Genomic DNA, 17,357 nt, shown 5'->3' with positions numbered 1-17,357 from the left:
GAGCCACCCAGGCGCCCCAAGTCTGCTGTAAGTCTAAATGTCATTCCATTGCAGCTAACCTGTCCTTTCTCCTGTTGGTTTTTAAGATCTACTTTGTATATGTGGAATTGCTTTTTTCTTTTTTTTCTTAAAGTTTATTTATTTATTTTGAGAGAGCTAGAGAGAGAGCACAGGTGGTGGAGGGAGGTAGAGAGAGGGAGACAGAGGATCCAAAGCAGGCTCTGTGCCGAGAGCAGAGAGAGCCTGATGTGGGGCTTGAACTCATAGACCATGAGATCATGACCTGAGCCAAGGTCAGAATCTTAAGAGACTGAGCCACCAGGCGCCCCACAATTGCTTTTTACTAATTAGCATTCAATGTGAACTTTCATTCTGAAAACTTCTTTGTTCAATTCAGAAATGTTGACCCCATTATCTCTGTGAATATTGTTTTTCCCACCATTTCCTCTATTATCTTTTTCTGGAATTCCTATTAGATCACTATTAAACCCTCTTCATTCTTTTGTCTTCTGAGTACTCTTAACCACTCCTCCTGTCCTCCTCCTTCTCTTTCCTCTCCTTTTCATCTTATCTTGCTATGTGGAGATCTGGGTGAATCCTCAGTTCTATTAATTTACTAAACTTTTTCTTCAACTGAGACCAGAGTGTATTTTGTCTATTGAGTGTTTATTTCAACGACTATATTTTGTTATTTCCAGGATATCTAGTAGATGCTTTTCCATGTCAACCTTTTGTTTTTCTCCTTGCTTTTATAATTCCTTGTATTTTTTCTTTTAACTTTCTTAGAGAATACTTAAATATGCTTACATGCTTATTTAAAACTCATTTTCAAATCATTTTCTTATGTTCATTTCATCTGGGATGAACTTATCTCCTCTAATTTTGTTGGTCACTGTTCTAAGTATGAATTTCCTTATATGTTTTGGAATTTTGATATGCAGACATCCTGATTAGGAAATTTGTTTGTTTGTTTGTTTGTTTTTCTCACTCTTTGTTAACTCTTAGTTGCCTCCATTTTTCCCCAAGGAACTCCCAGACTAGAATTAGGACTTATATTCCTGGCTTAGGCTTGTCTGGCTATGCTATTAAGAGAAATTACAGATCCAGCCTCTGAACTAGTGGGCAGCTTGGCCCAGGTCCTGGGTGTGGTGCTGTGTCACCTTTCTCCTGGCTCCCTACGCCATGGCTCTAGAAGGAGTCACTGCAGCCCTTTTTAACTTTTTTTCATGGGTGAAGAAGCCCCTGGTTTCAGCAGTGAACTTGAATCCATCGCTTCCCTTTCTTGGGAGGATTTTTGGTCCCTGTACACAGCAGTACAAAATTCCTAGATGGGGAGCCCAGCAGGCCTCAGCTTTGGTGTTCTGGGCCTCAGAGAGGTTTATATGGTTTCTGAGCATGATAATGGTTTGTATCGTTTTTAATTTAGTTTGAGAGAGAGAGAGAGAGAGAGAGAGAGAGAGAGAGAGAGAGAGAATATGAATGAATGAATCCCAAGCAGTCTCCAAGCCCAGCATGGAGCCCAGTGTGGGGCTTGATCCCACAACCTGTGAGACCATGACCTGAGCCAAAATCAGGAGTTGGATGCTCAACTGACTGAACCACCCAGGCACCCCTCTTTATTTGTTTCATAATTTCTCTTTTTATATTTTATGTGTCGTTGATATGTGTTTGGAGCAGAGGATGTCTTCAATGAAAGAAATTACAGGTATCTTAGCTGGAAGTATAGATATGTTGGATTATATTGCATTATATATTGCCTTATTGTCCAGAAACAATTTATTTATTTATTTGTAAGTGCAAAGTCTGTGCTTCAAGAATTATGAGGACGTTGAGATTCAATGTAACATAGGAAATGGGAAGACTCTCAGGTGTCAAATAGACCTGGGTTTTAACACAGACCTGACACTTCCCTGTGGAAGTAGCAAATATATCATCTCCTTGATAACAGTTACTTCATCTCTAAAAGGGGGATAATAATACTTGTAAAATATTGTGAAGCTTGAATAAATGATAGCTGTGAAGTATCTGTTATAAGACACAGAGAGACAAATGTTTTGTTTTATTTTACATCCGCTGTGTAGGCAAAATAACATTGAAAACATACACTTTGTTAAGTAAACTAGCATATACCAGGTAGATAATACACATGTAGCAGAACCGTATACAGACTCTTTGGGAAATGGTACAAAGGAAATTAAAAATAGAAGATAAAAATGTTATGAAGTCAAATGAGAAGTAATATAGTATGGATACAATACATGACAGAAATATCTATCTGATACTTTCAGATTTTTAAGCCAAGGATGGGTATGCAAATATATAAACTATTTTGAGCCATTAATTGTTACAAATTTCCCCTGCTTGTCAAGAAACTTTGTATTCTTTGTTAATGAGTGAAGTTACATAAATACACACATGTACCTAATGCTTATATATGAATATGGGATATAAAAATTACTTTTATCCCTTTGCCCTTAAAAAACAAGATTTGGCAACATGTAGATTGCAAGGAAAAGCTGAAAAAAAAGATGAAAATCCAAATTTGAAATGTCTCTCAACTCCCACACATGTTCTTATATATTACTTTCAGCCTCCAAATTATGAAAAATGTTTCTGTAGAACCTATCAACTCTCTCAATAAAAATATCCCAGGTTGTCATGGTGACATAGTTCTTTCCCCTGCAGAATCCTGTAGTCTGGTACAGTGATTTCCTAATTCTTTATGGTTGTGGAATGTTTCCTTTCTTTTTTTTTTTTTTTTTCACATGGTTTCTCATTTTTCCAACCTAAGATTACATCTTAGCCTGCTACGGTGGTGGCAAACTAAAGATTTAATTTGAAACAAGGAAGATTTAAATAGTGGTCTTATAATAGTAAATTAATCTGGAAAGCTGATGGAATGTATGTATGAGTGTATGTTCTGCAGTCGTCTTTGATGAAAACATTACAGCACTCACCCCTTGCTAGAATCTATTTCTTTCCTAACCTGTGTGGGCTGATTAAATTAAGAACTCTCAATGTCCAGGCTTTTAAACCAGAGGTACAATTCTAGGAGTTTGGTAGTCAGAATATGAAATTTAGATTAGCCTTTTTCTCCTCTCTATCCCAAATGCTTTGTTCTTCCCATCTCTCAATCCTGAATGGGGCTTTGCAGATTTGTGAGTCCCTATAGTGCAGAGACTTGTGGATGTTATGGAATAGAGCTCACCTCTGACAAATTATCTTGCTGCCTGGTTTGGTCTGTTTTAGGGCTCCCAGGGTTATCTTTCTGGGAAGATATTAAGGAGTAAGAGCAGCCCTCAGCAGGGGTTCCTTGGACACCGGGGAGAACGAAGAGACTGAGCAATGGAGCGTCAGAGGAGAGCATGAGAAAGCTGCACGTAAGAAAGAGCAAAAACACTCTGTGGTTGTTTAATATCTACTTGAAGAGAGGGACTTCGTCTTTTGTTTGTCTAAATAATGAGTAAGTCAGTGGCTGTTTGGTGGTGACTTTACCAAGTATTTTGACTCTGCCTGTGCCACTGGACATTTAGCTGGGAGGATCCTTTGGTGAAGGCTAACATCAAAGTGTAAGGTAGGTATTAACTTTCTTTAATGAATTTTTAGTTCATAAACAGTTACCTTAAGCTTGGGAAATCTGGGGTCATGGATGTCAAAAAAAAAGATTTAAGGGAATCTTTGAGCTATTATAATATTTTGAAAAATCTCATAGGATAATTTTAATGGGACTATGGATGAATTGGAGGCAGGTAGGTAGACCGGGGTAGTTTTTATTTTCTTTGAAAATTTAAAAAACTTACTAATTGGGCACATAAGTACATAAATCTTAAATGTTCAGCTTGATAAATTTTCATGTGTGTGCACTTATGTAACTGCTAACCGGAGCATGAACTTTCCAGTGTCCCAGACGTCTCTCAGGTGCTTCTCAGGCGATACCCATTGTACCTTTCACCGCCTGCCCCCTCTCCATCCTCTGTGGATAACCACTATTCTGACTTCTATCACCATAAAATTGTTTTAGTTTCTTGAATTTTCTGTGAATGGGATCATAGCGTATATACTCTTAGGTCTGGCTTCTTTTGCTCAACATTATGTGTGTACATTCATCCTTGTTGATACATGTACCAGTAGTTCTTCCTTTTTAATTGCTGTGTAAATTCCATTGTATGATTTATACCACATTTAACTTATCCGTTTTACTGATAATTGACACTTGGGTTGTGGCAAATTTTCAGACCTTCTGAATAATAATGCTGTAAACTTTCCTGTGTGTGTCTTTTTAAACGGATATACTCACTCACTTTTCTTGTGTATATCTCCAGGAATGAAATTGCTATTATTATCAGTATTTTTACCTTTAGTCATTCTGGGACCACAATCTGTTAGGTGGACATTTGAGTTGTTTCCATTTGGGGGCTATTATGAACAGAGCTGCTATCAATATTCACATGTAGGTCTTCATACGGATATATATATATATATATATATATATATATATATATATTATTTCTCTTGGGTGAAATACCTATGACTATGAGTGAGATTGCTGGGATATATAGTAAGTGTATGTTTAACTTTATAAGAAACTGCCAAATTGTTTTCCAATGTGGCTGAGTCATTTTGAATTCCCACTGGCAACCTATGAAAGTTACAGTTGCTCCTGTCCCTGTCAACATTGGGTAGCACCAGTCTTTAAAATGTTAGCCATTGATGGGGCGCCTGGGTGGCTCAGTCGGTTGAGCTTCCAACTTTGGCTCAGGTAATGATCTCACGGTTCGTGGGTTCGAGCTCTGCGTCGGGCTCTGTGCTGACAGCCTGGAGCCTGCTTTGGATTCTGTGTCCCCCCTCTCTCTGCCCCCCGCCCCTCATGCTCTCTCTCTGTCTCTTAAAAGTGAATAAAGATTTAAATTTTTTTTTTAAATGTTAGCCATTGTTTTGGTCGCAAGGTGATATCTCAATGTAGTTTTTTTAAAAATTAAGATAAAATTCACATAACATAAAAGTCACCATTTTAACCACATAAAGTATATAACTCAGTGGTTTTTAGAATATTTGCAAGCTTGTGTAATCATCACCACTAATTCCAGAACTTTCCATTATCCTTAAAAGAAACCCCATACCTCCCAATTTCCTCATCCCTTTTCTCCCTCCATCCCTTGTCAACCACTAATCTCCTTTCTGTCTTCACAGATTTTTCAATCTGGATACTTTATATAAATTAAATTATGTACTAGTTAGACTTTTCTGTCTGGCTTCTTTCACATAGCGTAATTTTTTCAACATTCATCGATGTTGTAGTATGTATTAGTACTTTACTCCTTTTTATGGCTGAATAGTACTTCATTGTATTGGATAAACCATATTTTGTTTGTCTTTTCATCAGTTTATGGATACTTGGGTTATTCCTACTTTTTAAAAATTTTTTTAATTTTATTTTTTTAATTTACATCCAAATTAGTTAGCATATAGTGCAACAATGATTTCAGGCGTAGATTCCTTAATGCCCCTTACCCATTTAGCCCGTTCCCCCTCCCACAACCCCTCCAGTAACCCTCTACTTGTTCTCCATATTTCAGAGTCTCTTATGTTTTGTCCCCCTCCGTTTTTATTATTTTTGCTTCCCTTCCCTTATGTTCATCTGTTCTGTGTTTTAAAGTCCTCATATGAGTGAAGTCATATGATATTTGTCTTTCTGTGACTAATTTCACTTAGCATAATACCCTCTAGTTCCATGCACGTAGTTACAAATGGCAAGATTTCATTCTTTTTGATTGCCAAGTAATACATATATATGTATATATACATACCACATCTTCTTTATCCATTCATCCATCCATCAATGGACATTTGGGCTCTTTCCATACTTTGGCTGTTGTTGATAGTGCAGCTATAAACATTGGGGTGCATGTGCCCCTTTGAAATGGCATAGCTGTGTCCCTTGGATAAATACCTAGTAGTGCAATTGCTGGGTTGTAGGGTAGTTCTATTTTAGTTTTTTGAGGAACCTCCATACTGTTTTCCAGAGTGGCTGCACCAGCTTGCATTCCCACCAATAATGCAAAAGAGATCCTCTCTCTCCACATCCCCGCCAACATCTGTTGTTGCCTGAGTTGTTAATGTTGGCCATTCTGACAGGTGTAAAGTGGTATCTCATTGTGGTTTTGATTTGTATTTCCCTGATAATGAGTGATGTGGAGCATTTTTTCATGTGTCGGCCATCTGAATATCTTTTTTGGGGTTATTCCTACTTTTTTGCCTGTTGTATATAATACTGCTAATAATATTCACATGCAGGTTTTTTGTGGATATATTTTTCAGTTCTCTTGGGCATAGTTAGGAGTGGAATTGCTGGATCATATGGTAACTCTGTGTTTAGTTTTTAAGAAATTGTAAAAATTTTTTCCACATGAGCTGCATCATTTAAAATTCCCATGAGCAATGTATGAGGGTCAAATTACTCCACATCTTCAGTACCAACTTGTTATTGTCTATTTTTAAAAATAGCCCTCTGTATTAGTTTGCTAGGGCTAATGTAACAAACTACCACAGACTGTCCACAGGCTTGGACAATGTATTTTATTACAATTCTGGAGGCTGGAAGTATATCAAAGTGTTGGCAGGGCTAGTTTCTTCTGAAGGTCTCTCTCCTTGTTTTGTAAATGGCCATCTTCTCTCTGCGTCTTCACATGGTCTTTCCTGTGTATGTGTCTTAATCTTCTCTTATGAAAACATGAGTCATATTAGATTAGGACCCACCCAAACCATCTCATTTTACCTTAAGTGCCACTTTAAAGGACCTTCCTCCAAATACAATTGCATTCTGAAGTAACAGAGGTTAGAACTTCAACATATGGATTTTTGGGGGACACAATTCAGCCCATGTCACCATCCTAGCGGGTATGAAGTCTTATCAGATTGTGGTTTTGATATGCATTCCCTGATGACCAATGATGCATCATTTCATGTGCTTATTGGTCATTTGTATATCTAATTTGGAGAAATGTATATTCAGATCCTTTGCTTATTTTTAAATAGGGTTATTTGTTCTTCATTGTTGAGTTAGATTAATCTGGATACTAGACCCTCGCAGATACATATACTTTCTCCCATTCTGTAGGTTCCCTTTCACTTTCTTCATAGAGTCCTTTGATGTATGAAACATTTAATCTCGATGAAATAACTTTATTTTTAGTTTGGTTGCTAGTGCTTTTTGTGTCATAGCTAAGAAACCATTTCCTAATTCAAGGTTAGAGGTATATACCTGTTTCCTTCTAAGAGTTTCATAGTTTTAGTTCTTACATTTAAGTCTTTGGTACAATTTTAGTATATGGTGTTAGGTAGGAGTCCAGATTCTTTTTGATGTGGATGTCCAGTTTTTCCAACACCATTTGTTGAAAAGATATCGGTCCCCACACCATCCACCTCCATCCTTGTTGACAATTATTGGACTATAATGTATGAGTGTATTTCTGAGTTCTCAACTCTATGCCATTTATTTATATGTTTATCTTTATGCCACTATCACATTGCCTTGATAACTATAGCTTTGTAGTAAGTTTTGAAATCAGGACATGTGAGTCCTTCAACTTTTTTTTTTTTTTTTTTAAGATTGTTTTGCCTATTCAAAGGCTTTTGCATTTCACATAAATTTTAGGATCAGCTTGTCCATTTCTGGAAAAAGAGCAGTTGAAATTGCAGTAGGGATTACATTGAATCTATAGATCAATTTGGGGAATATTTCCATCTTAACAATATTCCAGTCCCTGAACATGAGATGACTTTGTATTTATTTAGGTCTTTTAAATTTCTATCAGCAATGTTTTAGAGCTTTCAGTATACAAGCCTTGCATTTCCTTGGTTAACTTTATTCCCAAATGTTTTATTTTTGATGATAGAATTATTTTCTTAATCTCATTTTCAGATTGTTTATTGCTAGTGTACAGAAATAAAATTGATTTTTGTGTAATGATCTTATATCCTGCAATTTTGCTTAACTTTATTATCTCTAATAAGTTTTTTTGTTTTGTGTGTATCCTTTAGAATTTTCCAAATATGAGATCATATCACTTGCAAATAAGTTTTACTTCTGTCTTTACAATCTGGATTCTTTTAGTTTGTCTTGTCTAATTGCCCTGGCTAGAAATTCCAGTACAGTGTTGAATAGATGTGTAAAGAGTATACATCTTTGTTTTGTTTCTGATCTTAGGGAGAAAAGCTTTCAGTCTTTTACCATTATGATGTTAGCTATGAATTTTCCATCAATGTCCTTTGTTGGGTTGAGGAGTTTACCTTCTACTTCTAGTTTGTTTTGTGCTTTTATCATGAAAAGGATTTTGTCAAATTCTTTTTCTGCATCTAATGAAATAATCATGTATTTTTCTGCTTTATTTCCATTATTATGGTCTATCACATTGATTTATTTTCATATGTTAAACTTACCTTGTATTTTTGGGATTTATGCCATTTGGTCATTAGTATTTAATATTTTTTTTTTTAAATTTTTTTTTTTTTTTTAACGTTTATTCACTTCTGGGACAGAGAGAGACAGAGCATGAACGGGCGAGGGGCAGTGAGAGAGGGAGACACAGAATCGGAAACAGGCTCCAGGCTCTGAGCCATCAGCCCAGAGCCCGACGCGGGGCTCGAACTCCCGGACCGAGAGATCGTGACCTGGCTGAAGTCGGCCGCTCAACCGACTGCGCCACCCAGGCGCCCCAGTATTTAATATTTTTAATATGCTGTGGCATTTGATTTGCTAACATTTAGTTGAAGATGTTTGTATATATTCATAAGGGATATTGGTCTGCAATTTTCCTTTTTTTGTGATGTCTTTGGCTTTGGTATCCAGATAATACTGACCTCATAAAATGAGTTGGTAAGTGTTCACCCATCTTCTATTTTTTTGAAAGCGTTTAAGAAAAATTTGTGTTAATTCTTTTTTAAACAATTGGTAGGATTTACCAGTGAAGCCATTTGATCCTGGGTTTTTTCTTCATTGAAGTTTTTTGATTACTGATTCAATATCATTACTTATTATAGGTCTTTTCAGATTTTCTGTTTCTTCTTGAGCCAGTTTTGGTTTTGGCTTTAGTCAGTTTGACATAGTTTTCTCTAGTAATTTGAACACATTTAAAATAACTGATTTAAGTCTTTGTCTAGTAAAGGACATTTGGGCTTCCTCATAGACATGGTTTTTATTTTTATTGATTGCTTTTTTTCTCCTGTGTGTGGGCCGTGCTTTCTTGTTTTTTAGGCTGCCTTATAATTTTTTTGTTGAAAATTGGGCATTTTGAATATTATAATGTTTCACCTCTGAAAATCAGATTCTCTTCCCTCTCCTGAGTTCATTGTTATTGTTTGTTATTGTTATTTGTTTAGTAACTTTTCTGAACTAATTAAAAAAAATTTTTTTTAATGTTTATTTATTTGTGAGAGAGAGAGAGAGAGAGAGAGAGAGACAGAGCATGAACGGGGGAGGGGTAGAGAGGGAGGGAGACACAGAATCCGAAGCAGGCTCCAGTCTCCGTTAGCACAAAGCCTGACATGGGACTAGTTCTCTGAACTAATTTTATAAAATCTATTATTTGTTGTGTGTGGCCACTGAAGTCTCTGTTCTATTAGCTTACTGGTCAGCTAATGATTAAACAGAGATTTTCTTAAATGCCTGGAAATAAAAAAATTAAAATATTTAAAATTTAAAAATCTCCCAGTCTTTGCAGTATGTTGTATGTTTGTAGGTTGGGGTATACCCTCAATACTCAGGTAATTTACAACTGTCTTAACCTTCTTTTTTTGCTTTTGCAAAGTCAGGCAGATATGAAAACTTAGGGCTTTCTTAGGTCTTTCCTGAGCATATGTACAGTCCTGGTTATGTGCGTGATTTTCTAGACTCTCTGGAGCTTTTCAAGGCCCTATTCCCCAAACCTTATTCTCCTGTCTTTCCTCTCAAGCTTCTTGGGCAGTCTATTATTGTTTGTTTTCACAAATGTCCCCTGAAAAACAACAACAACAACAACAACAACAACAACAACAAAACAAATGTCCCCTAGATAGCGGCTTTAGCACTGGGACAAGTTAGCTGAGATAAAGACAAGCCTTTTGAGGCCATTCTCCAGGGAACCACTAGATAGGTCAAAAGAAATAATTACTATTCTGTGAGAATCAGATGTCTTTTGCTCCCTTTGTACTGGTACCAGGAAAGTAGACCATTATTTAACGGGATACCCTGAGTTGAAAAGTAGGGGATGGAACTAGGGTAAGTTAAAATGTTAGAAAGTGTGGGGCACCTGGCTGGCTTGGTCAGAAGAGCATGAGACTATTGATCTTAGGGTCGTGAGTTCAAGTCCCATGTTGGGTGTAGAGATTACTTAAATAAATAAGTAAACTTTAAAAAATGTTAGAAAGCTTTCTGTTCCTAGAGATTTAGCTGTTTTTCTTGAATAAATGCTCCCTGGGTTGCTGTAATCTTTTGTTTGGTTTTCAGAGCTCTGAAAGAGTTGATATGGACAATTTTTGCCAGCTTTTTTCATTGCTTATATGGAATAGTGGACTTTTGGAGTTCCTTACTCCACCATTTTCCCTCATTGTGCTTTTAAAAGCAATTTCCTTACAAATCAAAACCACACTGAGATATCACCTCACGCCAGTCAGAATGGCTAAAATGAACAAATCAGGAGACTATAGATGCCGGAGAGGATGTGGAGAAACAGGAACCTTCTTTCACTGTTGGTGGGAGTGCAAACTGGTGCAGCCACTCTGGAAAACGGTGTGGAGGTTCCTCAAAAAATTAAAAAATAGACCTACCCTATGACCCAGCAATAGCACTGCTAGGAATTTACCCAAAGGATACAGGAGTGCTGATGCATAGGGGCACTTGTACTCCAATGTTTATAGCAGCACTTTCAACAATAGCCAAATTATGGAAAGAGCCTAAATGTTCATCAACTGATGGATAAATAAATTGTCGTTTATATATACAATGGAATACTACTTGGCAATGAGAAAGAATGAAATCTGGCCTTTTGTAGCACGTGGATGGAACTGGAGAGTGTTATGCTAAGTGAAATAAGTCATACAGAGAAAGACAGATACCTTACGTTTTCACTCTTATGTGGATCCTGAGAAACTTAACAGAAGACCATGGGGGAGGGGAAGGGGAAAAAAAAAGTTAGAGAGGGAAGGAGGCAAACCATAAGAGACTCTTAAAAACTGAGAATAAACTGAGGATTGATAGGGAGTGGGAAGGAGGGGTAAGTGGGTGATGGGCATTGAGGAAGGCATCTGTTGGGATGAGCACTGGGTGTTGTATGGAAACCAATTTGACAATAAATTTCGTATTAAAAAAATAAAAGCAATTTCCTTAAAGATGAATAAGGTAGTACATGTGCTTATTTGCCCTCATTATATCATTTTTGGTGAAATGGATATTTAGATCTTTTGTGTATTAAAACAGTTGAATTGGTTCTTTTTACTATTGAATTATAGAAGCTCTTTATATATTTTGGATACAAATCCTTTATCAGATACATGTTTTGTAAATATTTTTCCCAATCTGTGGCTTGTTCTTTAATGATATCTTTCACAATGAAGAAATTTTTAATTTTGATGAAGTCCAATTTATTAGTTTTTTTCTCTTGTAATTCACTTTTTGTTTCCTAAGAATCATTTGCCTAATCCAAAGTTACAAAGATTCTTTCCTGTGTTTCCTTCTAGAACTTTTATAGTTTTAGGTTTTATATTTATGGCAATGATTCATGTTAAGTTGCTATTTGTAAATCCCAAGCAGGCTCCACACTCAGCTTGGAGCTGGAGGCAGGGCTCGATCCCACGGCCCTGGGATCATAACCTGAGCTGAAATCAAGAGTTGGATGCTCAACTGACTGAGCCACCCAGGTACTCCAACACTGAACCTTCTTAAAAGGAGAAATCAGCAAAAGAGGCTGAAAAGGAGTGAATGACTCAGAGTGTAAAAGAAAAAGCAAAGAGAATGCTGACTCATATACTAAGGACACAGAGGAGTTTTGAAAAGGTGGAAATGGTCAGAAATGTTCAAACTCTGAAAATATTGGGCAAATGTGGTCATCAGATTTTTTTTCAAAGCCGTTTCTTAGTAGGAGTAGAGTAGTGAAGGCCGATTGAAGTGAATATGGTAATGAACGTGTGATATCCCTGAATGTATAAATGTGGGATGTGTGAATACTGATGCAGATTACTTAAAAAACAACTTAGGCAATTTTTACAATACAGGGAAGGAGAAAGGAGGAGAAGAGGCAACTGTGATGATGTCCTTTTTTCTCATCTCAGCCTGGCTAATTCCTCTCTTTCAAGATTCAGTCATAGTTTCCCCTGTAACGGAAAACCCTTTACTCTGAGTTTGATGTGCTCTACAGCACTCCACATATACATCTGTCATGGTACTTACAACAATATGTTTTAATTATTCTCTGTTTTTTCCCACTAGATGGTACTTGACAGCAGGGACTCTCTTTGTAACTCCAGTGCCTATCAGCATGATGTCTGGCACAAAGTAGGGGAATTCAGGTTTAATAAATGAATGATAGATAGATTTGGGCATATGTAGGTCGGGACACAGAGGAGCCAGTGGTGAGAAAAAGATTAAAGGTATAGAAAGCAGAGCTGAGATGTCACTGATGGAACGAACAATGTCTTTAGGTCTGCCGAAGGGGATGGGTTTCAGCACACAGGTAGAGTGATTAGTCTTTAAAAGTAAAGGAAGGGAGGGGTGCCTGGGTGGCTCAGTCAGTTAAGCCTCCAACCTCAGCTCAGGTCAGGATCTCACAGCCCATGAGTTTGAGCCCCGCGGGCTCTGTGCTGACTGCTCAGAGCCGGGAGCCTGCTTCAGATTCTGCGTCTCCCTCTCTCTCTGCTCCTCCCCTGCTTGCACTCTGTCTGTCTCTCTTTCTCAAAAATAAATAAACATAAAAATAAATAAGTAAATAATGTGGAAGGGATGTGTCCATGTCTCATACCAGAACAGAAATGTGAGAAGATGAAGGGGTTGGTACTGAGGACTCCTCCCCCTTCTTCTGAAAGAAAGGCAGGGACAAACGGTAGATGGGCAAGACTAGGAGGAACAGAGGGTTGAGGTGAATGGCAAAGACCTGGAATAAATGTTATGGGGAATAAGAAAATCCTGATCAAGGCAAGGTAAAGAATTGCCAAGCACTGGATAGCAACCAATTGAATGGGAAACTATCTTCATAGCAGCTTTTAGAGGTCGTGTGATTTTTTTTTTTTTTCCCAGTTAGACGCAGGTTCCAGGTTTTAGCATCCGAGGGGATGAATTTTAAGATAGACATAGGGTTGCGGGCCGCTGTGGACGTTGAAAGACAGGTGCACGGGTGGACGGGATTTGTCCTAGAAAAAAGGAGCAGTTATGTCTGTGACAGTTCAGATGTTGTTGTGGGTATGCAAAATGATCGGCCGTGAGTAGGGAAGGAAAGAAGACGCTAGGCTGGACTATCCCTCCGTCCCTTTACGACTCCATATAAGTTTGTACACAGGTTGGCCGAGGGTGTGGAGGACCGGGATCTCACCTGTGTGTCGTGGCTCTAACAGCGCTCAGAAAAATCTAGAAGGTGTCAAGAGCTAGCGCACAGAGACTTCGTTGGAGAAGTTTCAGGTATCCACGGTGACAAGAGAAGTAGTGCGACCACCTGATCCCTGATGCCAGGCCCCGGCCGGGACAGGGGCCAGCGTCCAGCGCGGAGTTTCCCCTCCCCCAGGACGCTGGAAAAGGCCTGACCCGGAAGCTTCTCTGCCGAGCCGGAAGCACAAGCCGAGCGGCGGAGGGCAGCCGTGGAGCCACCGCCCCCTCGCCGCTTCGCGGCTGTTTGGGGATCCCGGACCGCGGCGGCGCCGGGTTGTCCTGATGGTCCCCGGCCGGCGGCGGCGGCAGAGGCGGCGGGAGGATGACCTCTCCCCGGGAGCGGGGTGCCGACCTGGCCCGTTTCTACACTGTCACCGAGCCCCAGCGACATCCAAGGGGCTACACGGTGTATAAGGTCACCGCCCGGGTGAGTGCCGGTGTCAGGCGCGGGTAGAATCCTGAGTTGGGGCGTGAGGGACCAGGGTATGTGCCCTGGTGTGGGGGTACCTGACCCTGGGTCAGAGCCTGGGGTGGGACTGGGTGCTCCTAGTGCCTGGACCCGCGTCGGAGGTGGGGACTTCAGGAAGGCTGGGGTGGGTGCTGAGTGTTGGATGCTCGAGACTGTGCTGTGGAAGGTCGCGGTAGTGCCCTCGTTCCAGGGTGGGGCAGGCGTTGATGGTTTTAAATGGATGACTCAGACCCTGTCCCATTAGGACTTTCTCTTCTGAGGCTGAAATCTGCAGAAGTGGTTTTGCTTGCTTCCCAGGGATAGTGTAGATTGAAAAATTAACTTACATAATAAAATATATTTCTTCTCTTGACCTTTTATACACTGTCAGGTTTGTACTGAGGCAGACAGATTCTTGAGAAGGATGTCGGTGTTAGGGTTACCAGCCTAGGACCTCTGTATCTGGTTGTGTCATTTTGCATCTGAGTTTTTCATGGTGTTCAGTAGGTGACATACGGGAAATTTTACCGGTGTGTGTGTGTGTGTGTGTGTGTGTGTGTGTGTGTGTGTGTCTTGTGTGAGTTGTTTTGAGGGCATATTTAAAAGTTGTGAGGCTTCTTTACATCAGCTAAGCAATTTTTAGTACCCACTTTGTTCATCATTGCTTTTGCGGTGGGTTTTAAAGAGAGTTTGCATCTCCCTGCTTGGAAAAGAAGAGTAACAAAAATAAGTCCGAATGTGTGTAATGTATGTATGTAGGTATGAATATGTGTGTATATTAGGCATTTTGAACATATTACCCAATGGAATTCTAATTTTAATGATGAGGAAACTGAGGTTCAAGGAAGTTTCACAACTTGACCAATTTTACATCATAAGATAGGTGCACATTTGGGATTTCAGTCTAGTTTTGCTTAAGTCCAAGTTATATAAAAAGTTAAGAATTAACTTTATTATTATCATTAATTGTTAGAAAAGAGAGGTACAGATAGTAGTAATGCTAAATATACATTTGGAGGATGGCATAGTCCTCTGTGTTAGCACAGGAAGTAGGATTTGAGAACTGTAAAGGTTAGGTATATTTAGATAAACAGAGTTTGGCTCATGAGAGTGGTACGCGGTTTATGGAAATGGTGCACAATTCAGACAAATGTGAGAAGATGGGAAGAGCAAATTTGTTTAAAGATAAGACCAGGCCTGGTTATCTCAGAGGGTTATACTGAAGATAGAAGGAAATTTGTTACTTCCAGTTATGCAAGTAAGGTTGTTATATTGGCGGAGTGTTAGTTTCAGGTTAAGAAATTTTTTAAGACTAAAATTAAGGGACCCTTAGAATTACCACTTCTGAAATGTTTCTGGTAATTGGGCCCTTCAAAATCTACTTTCCTAACATAGTTTATGGAATTAGAACAATCTTTAACATACATAGTGTTCCCTTCACAGCACCCTGTTCATCCCTTATGATAACATGTACCTCAGTCATATTGTATTAACCTGTTTACATGTCAATGTCTCTTAGTAGATTGACAGTAGGTCTCCATCACTGGTATTTGTTTCCTTTTACATCACCTGAGGCAGTGTATGGCACACAGTGTTGAAAAGAAATTGGTGGAATGTTTTCCTTGGCATTCTAGGCAGCACATCCAATCAATACATGTTTGGTTTGAGGCACTAAGTGCTATGAGGAATACAAGACTGAATAAAGCATGTCCCTTCCTTTCAAGGATATTCATAGAAGAGAGTAAACTGGACTTAAAGTAGTACAAGAGAGAATGTTAAATGCTTTAAAAGACTGTAGAAAAGAGCTGTGGGATTTCAGAAGATAGTGAGGTTGCTCTGGCTCAAGGGAGAAGGAGAAGAATTAAGATAGGTGGTGAAGGATGGGAAGAATCCAGACAGGTGAGAGAAAAGCAGAGGGCGTGGTAGGCAGAGGGGTGAATGGGAGGGATAGAGCCCATAAAGCCCTGAAGCTGTGTATGTGTGTGGAACTCGAATAGGAAACACTGGGTATGATTATTACTTGTAGTCTTACTTCGCAGAAGGAAAGGTTAACCTCATTTACATCTTAAGTATCTTTTCTTAAGCTGTGAACTAATTTTTATGACCAACAGCTAATGTATGACAACATAAATTAGAACATGAAGTAGCACATTTCCTTAGAACTAACCAAATCTCTATGATATGCATGCTACATATTGCCATGGTTATTTGAACTGGAAATTGCTTACACTGTGTTTTTTTCTCCTTGTAAATGGCTATTTCCTCATTTTTGGCTTCTGTTTTGCTTTTTTCATTTTAAGGCTTGAGGGTCATCATGGAGATATACTTTTTAGAAAAAGTATGTGTAATATTATAAAACAAGTAAAATATTTATTATTTTGTGAGACTTAAGGAGAAAAACATCTTTCCTCAGGAGAATTAACCAAGTAAGTAGTGTTCCCCTGAGACAACTTCATGAGCTAAAGATTAGGGATGTCTTCTGTGTTTCCTACTATTGATTTTCTTCTAGCTTTAGGAAGCAGTCCCTATATTCTTGATCCTTATAGCGTTCTTTATGCAGAAGTAGAATTAGAATCATGGGAAGTAAGTACCATTGTTAAGTTTTAGGTAGCGTAAGAGCTCTCTCATCTTTTTAAGACTCCTTTGTGCTTAGTTTTGCATTTCTCTGGAACCTAGCAGGCTTGACTAACCTTATGGCCAGTCACACGCTGGCTAACAGATTTCCTAGATAAGTGCTGTGTTGTTTATCAATTTTTATCTAGAATAAATATTTCTATTAAGAATTGGAAAGTTGTTTTAGAGATTTCCTTGGTTCTTTACTTAAAGAAGACACAGATCTACAAGAACCATTACCAGTGTTTTTGGTTGTTTCACCGTGCTATGTTAACAAAACTCATAATGTAATGCAGATTTCTCAACCGCATTAAATGAATGGCAAATTCTTGCCTGTATTCTTTCTGCAAGTATGGAAAGCAAAAGGTATGCTTTCATTTTAATTTTTAAAAATTACTGTTTTTGTTTATTTATTTTGAGAGAGAGAGAGTGCATGCCTGCATGGGGAAGAGCAGAAAGGGAGGGGAAAAAGAGAATCCCAAGCGGGCTCCATGTTCAGCATGGAACTGGCCCAGGACTTGATCTCGCAACCATGAGATCCTGACTTGAGCCAAAATCAAGAGCCGGACGCTTAACTGAGCCACCTAGGCATCCTACTATACTTTTATTTTTAAAACGCGTTGTTGCCTTATGTCTATATTTTGAATTGAAGCACAATTTATGTGCAATCAGATTCACCAGTTTTAA

General features: G+C 38.6%; 1 protein-coding gene across 3 annotated transcripts in view; it reads left to right on the top strand.

The window, feature by feature from the left end:
• Positions 1 to 13,819: 13,819 nt before the first annotated feature.
• Positions 13,820 to 17,357, top strand: part of RPS6KC1 (ribosomal protein S6 kinase C1) — a 179,968-nt gene continuing 176,430 nt past the window's right edge. The window contains exon 1 of one of the 3 annotated variants that reach the window (XM_030303033.1): positions 13,820 to 14,036. In XM_030303033.1, the coding sequence (XP_030158893.1) occupies positions 13,932 to 14,036 (105 nt within the window). In that variant the 5' untranslated portion in view covers positions 13,820 to 13,931. The remainder of the gene's footprint in view (positions 14,037 to 17,357) is intronic. The other 2 variants (XM_030303034.1, XM_030303032.1) reach the window with 2 other exon arrangements.

Source organism: Lynx canadensis, chromosome F1 (genome assembly GCF_007474595.2).
Source record: "Lynx canadensis isolate LIC74 chromosome F1, mLynCan4.pri.v2, whole genome shotgun sequence".
NCBI lineage: Eukaryota > Metazoa > Chordata > Mammalia > Carnivora > Felidae > Lynx > Lynx canadensis.
The sequence above is the reverse complement of the archived record's forward strand: the minus strand, read 5'-3'. Positions and strand labels throughout refer to the sequence as shown.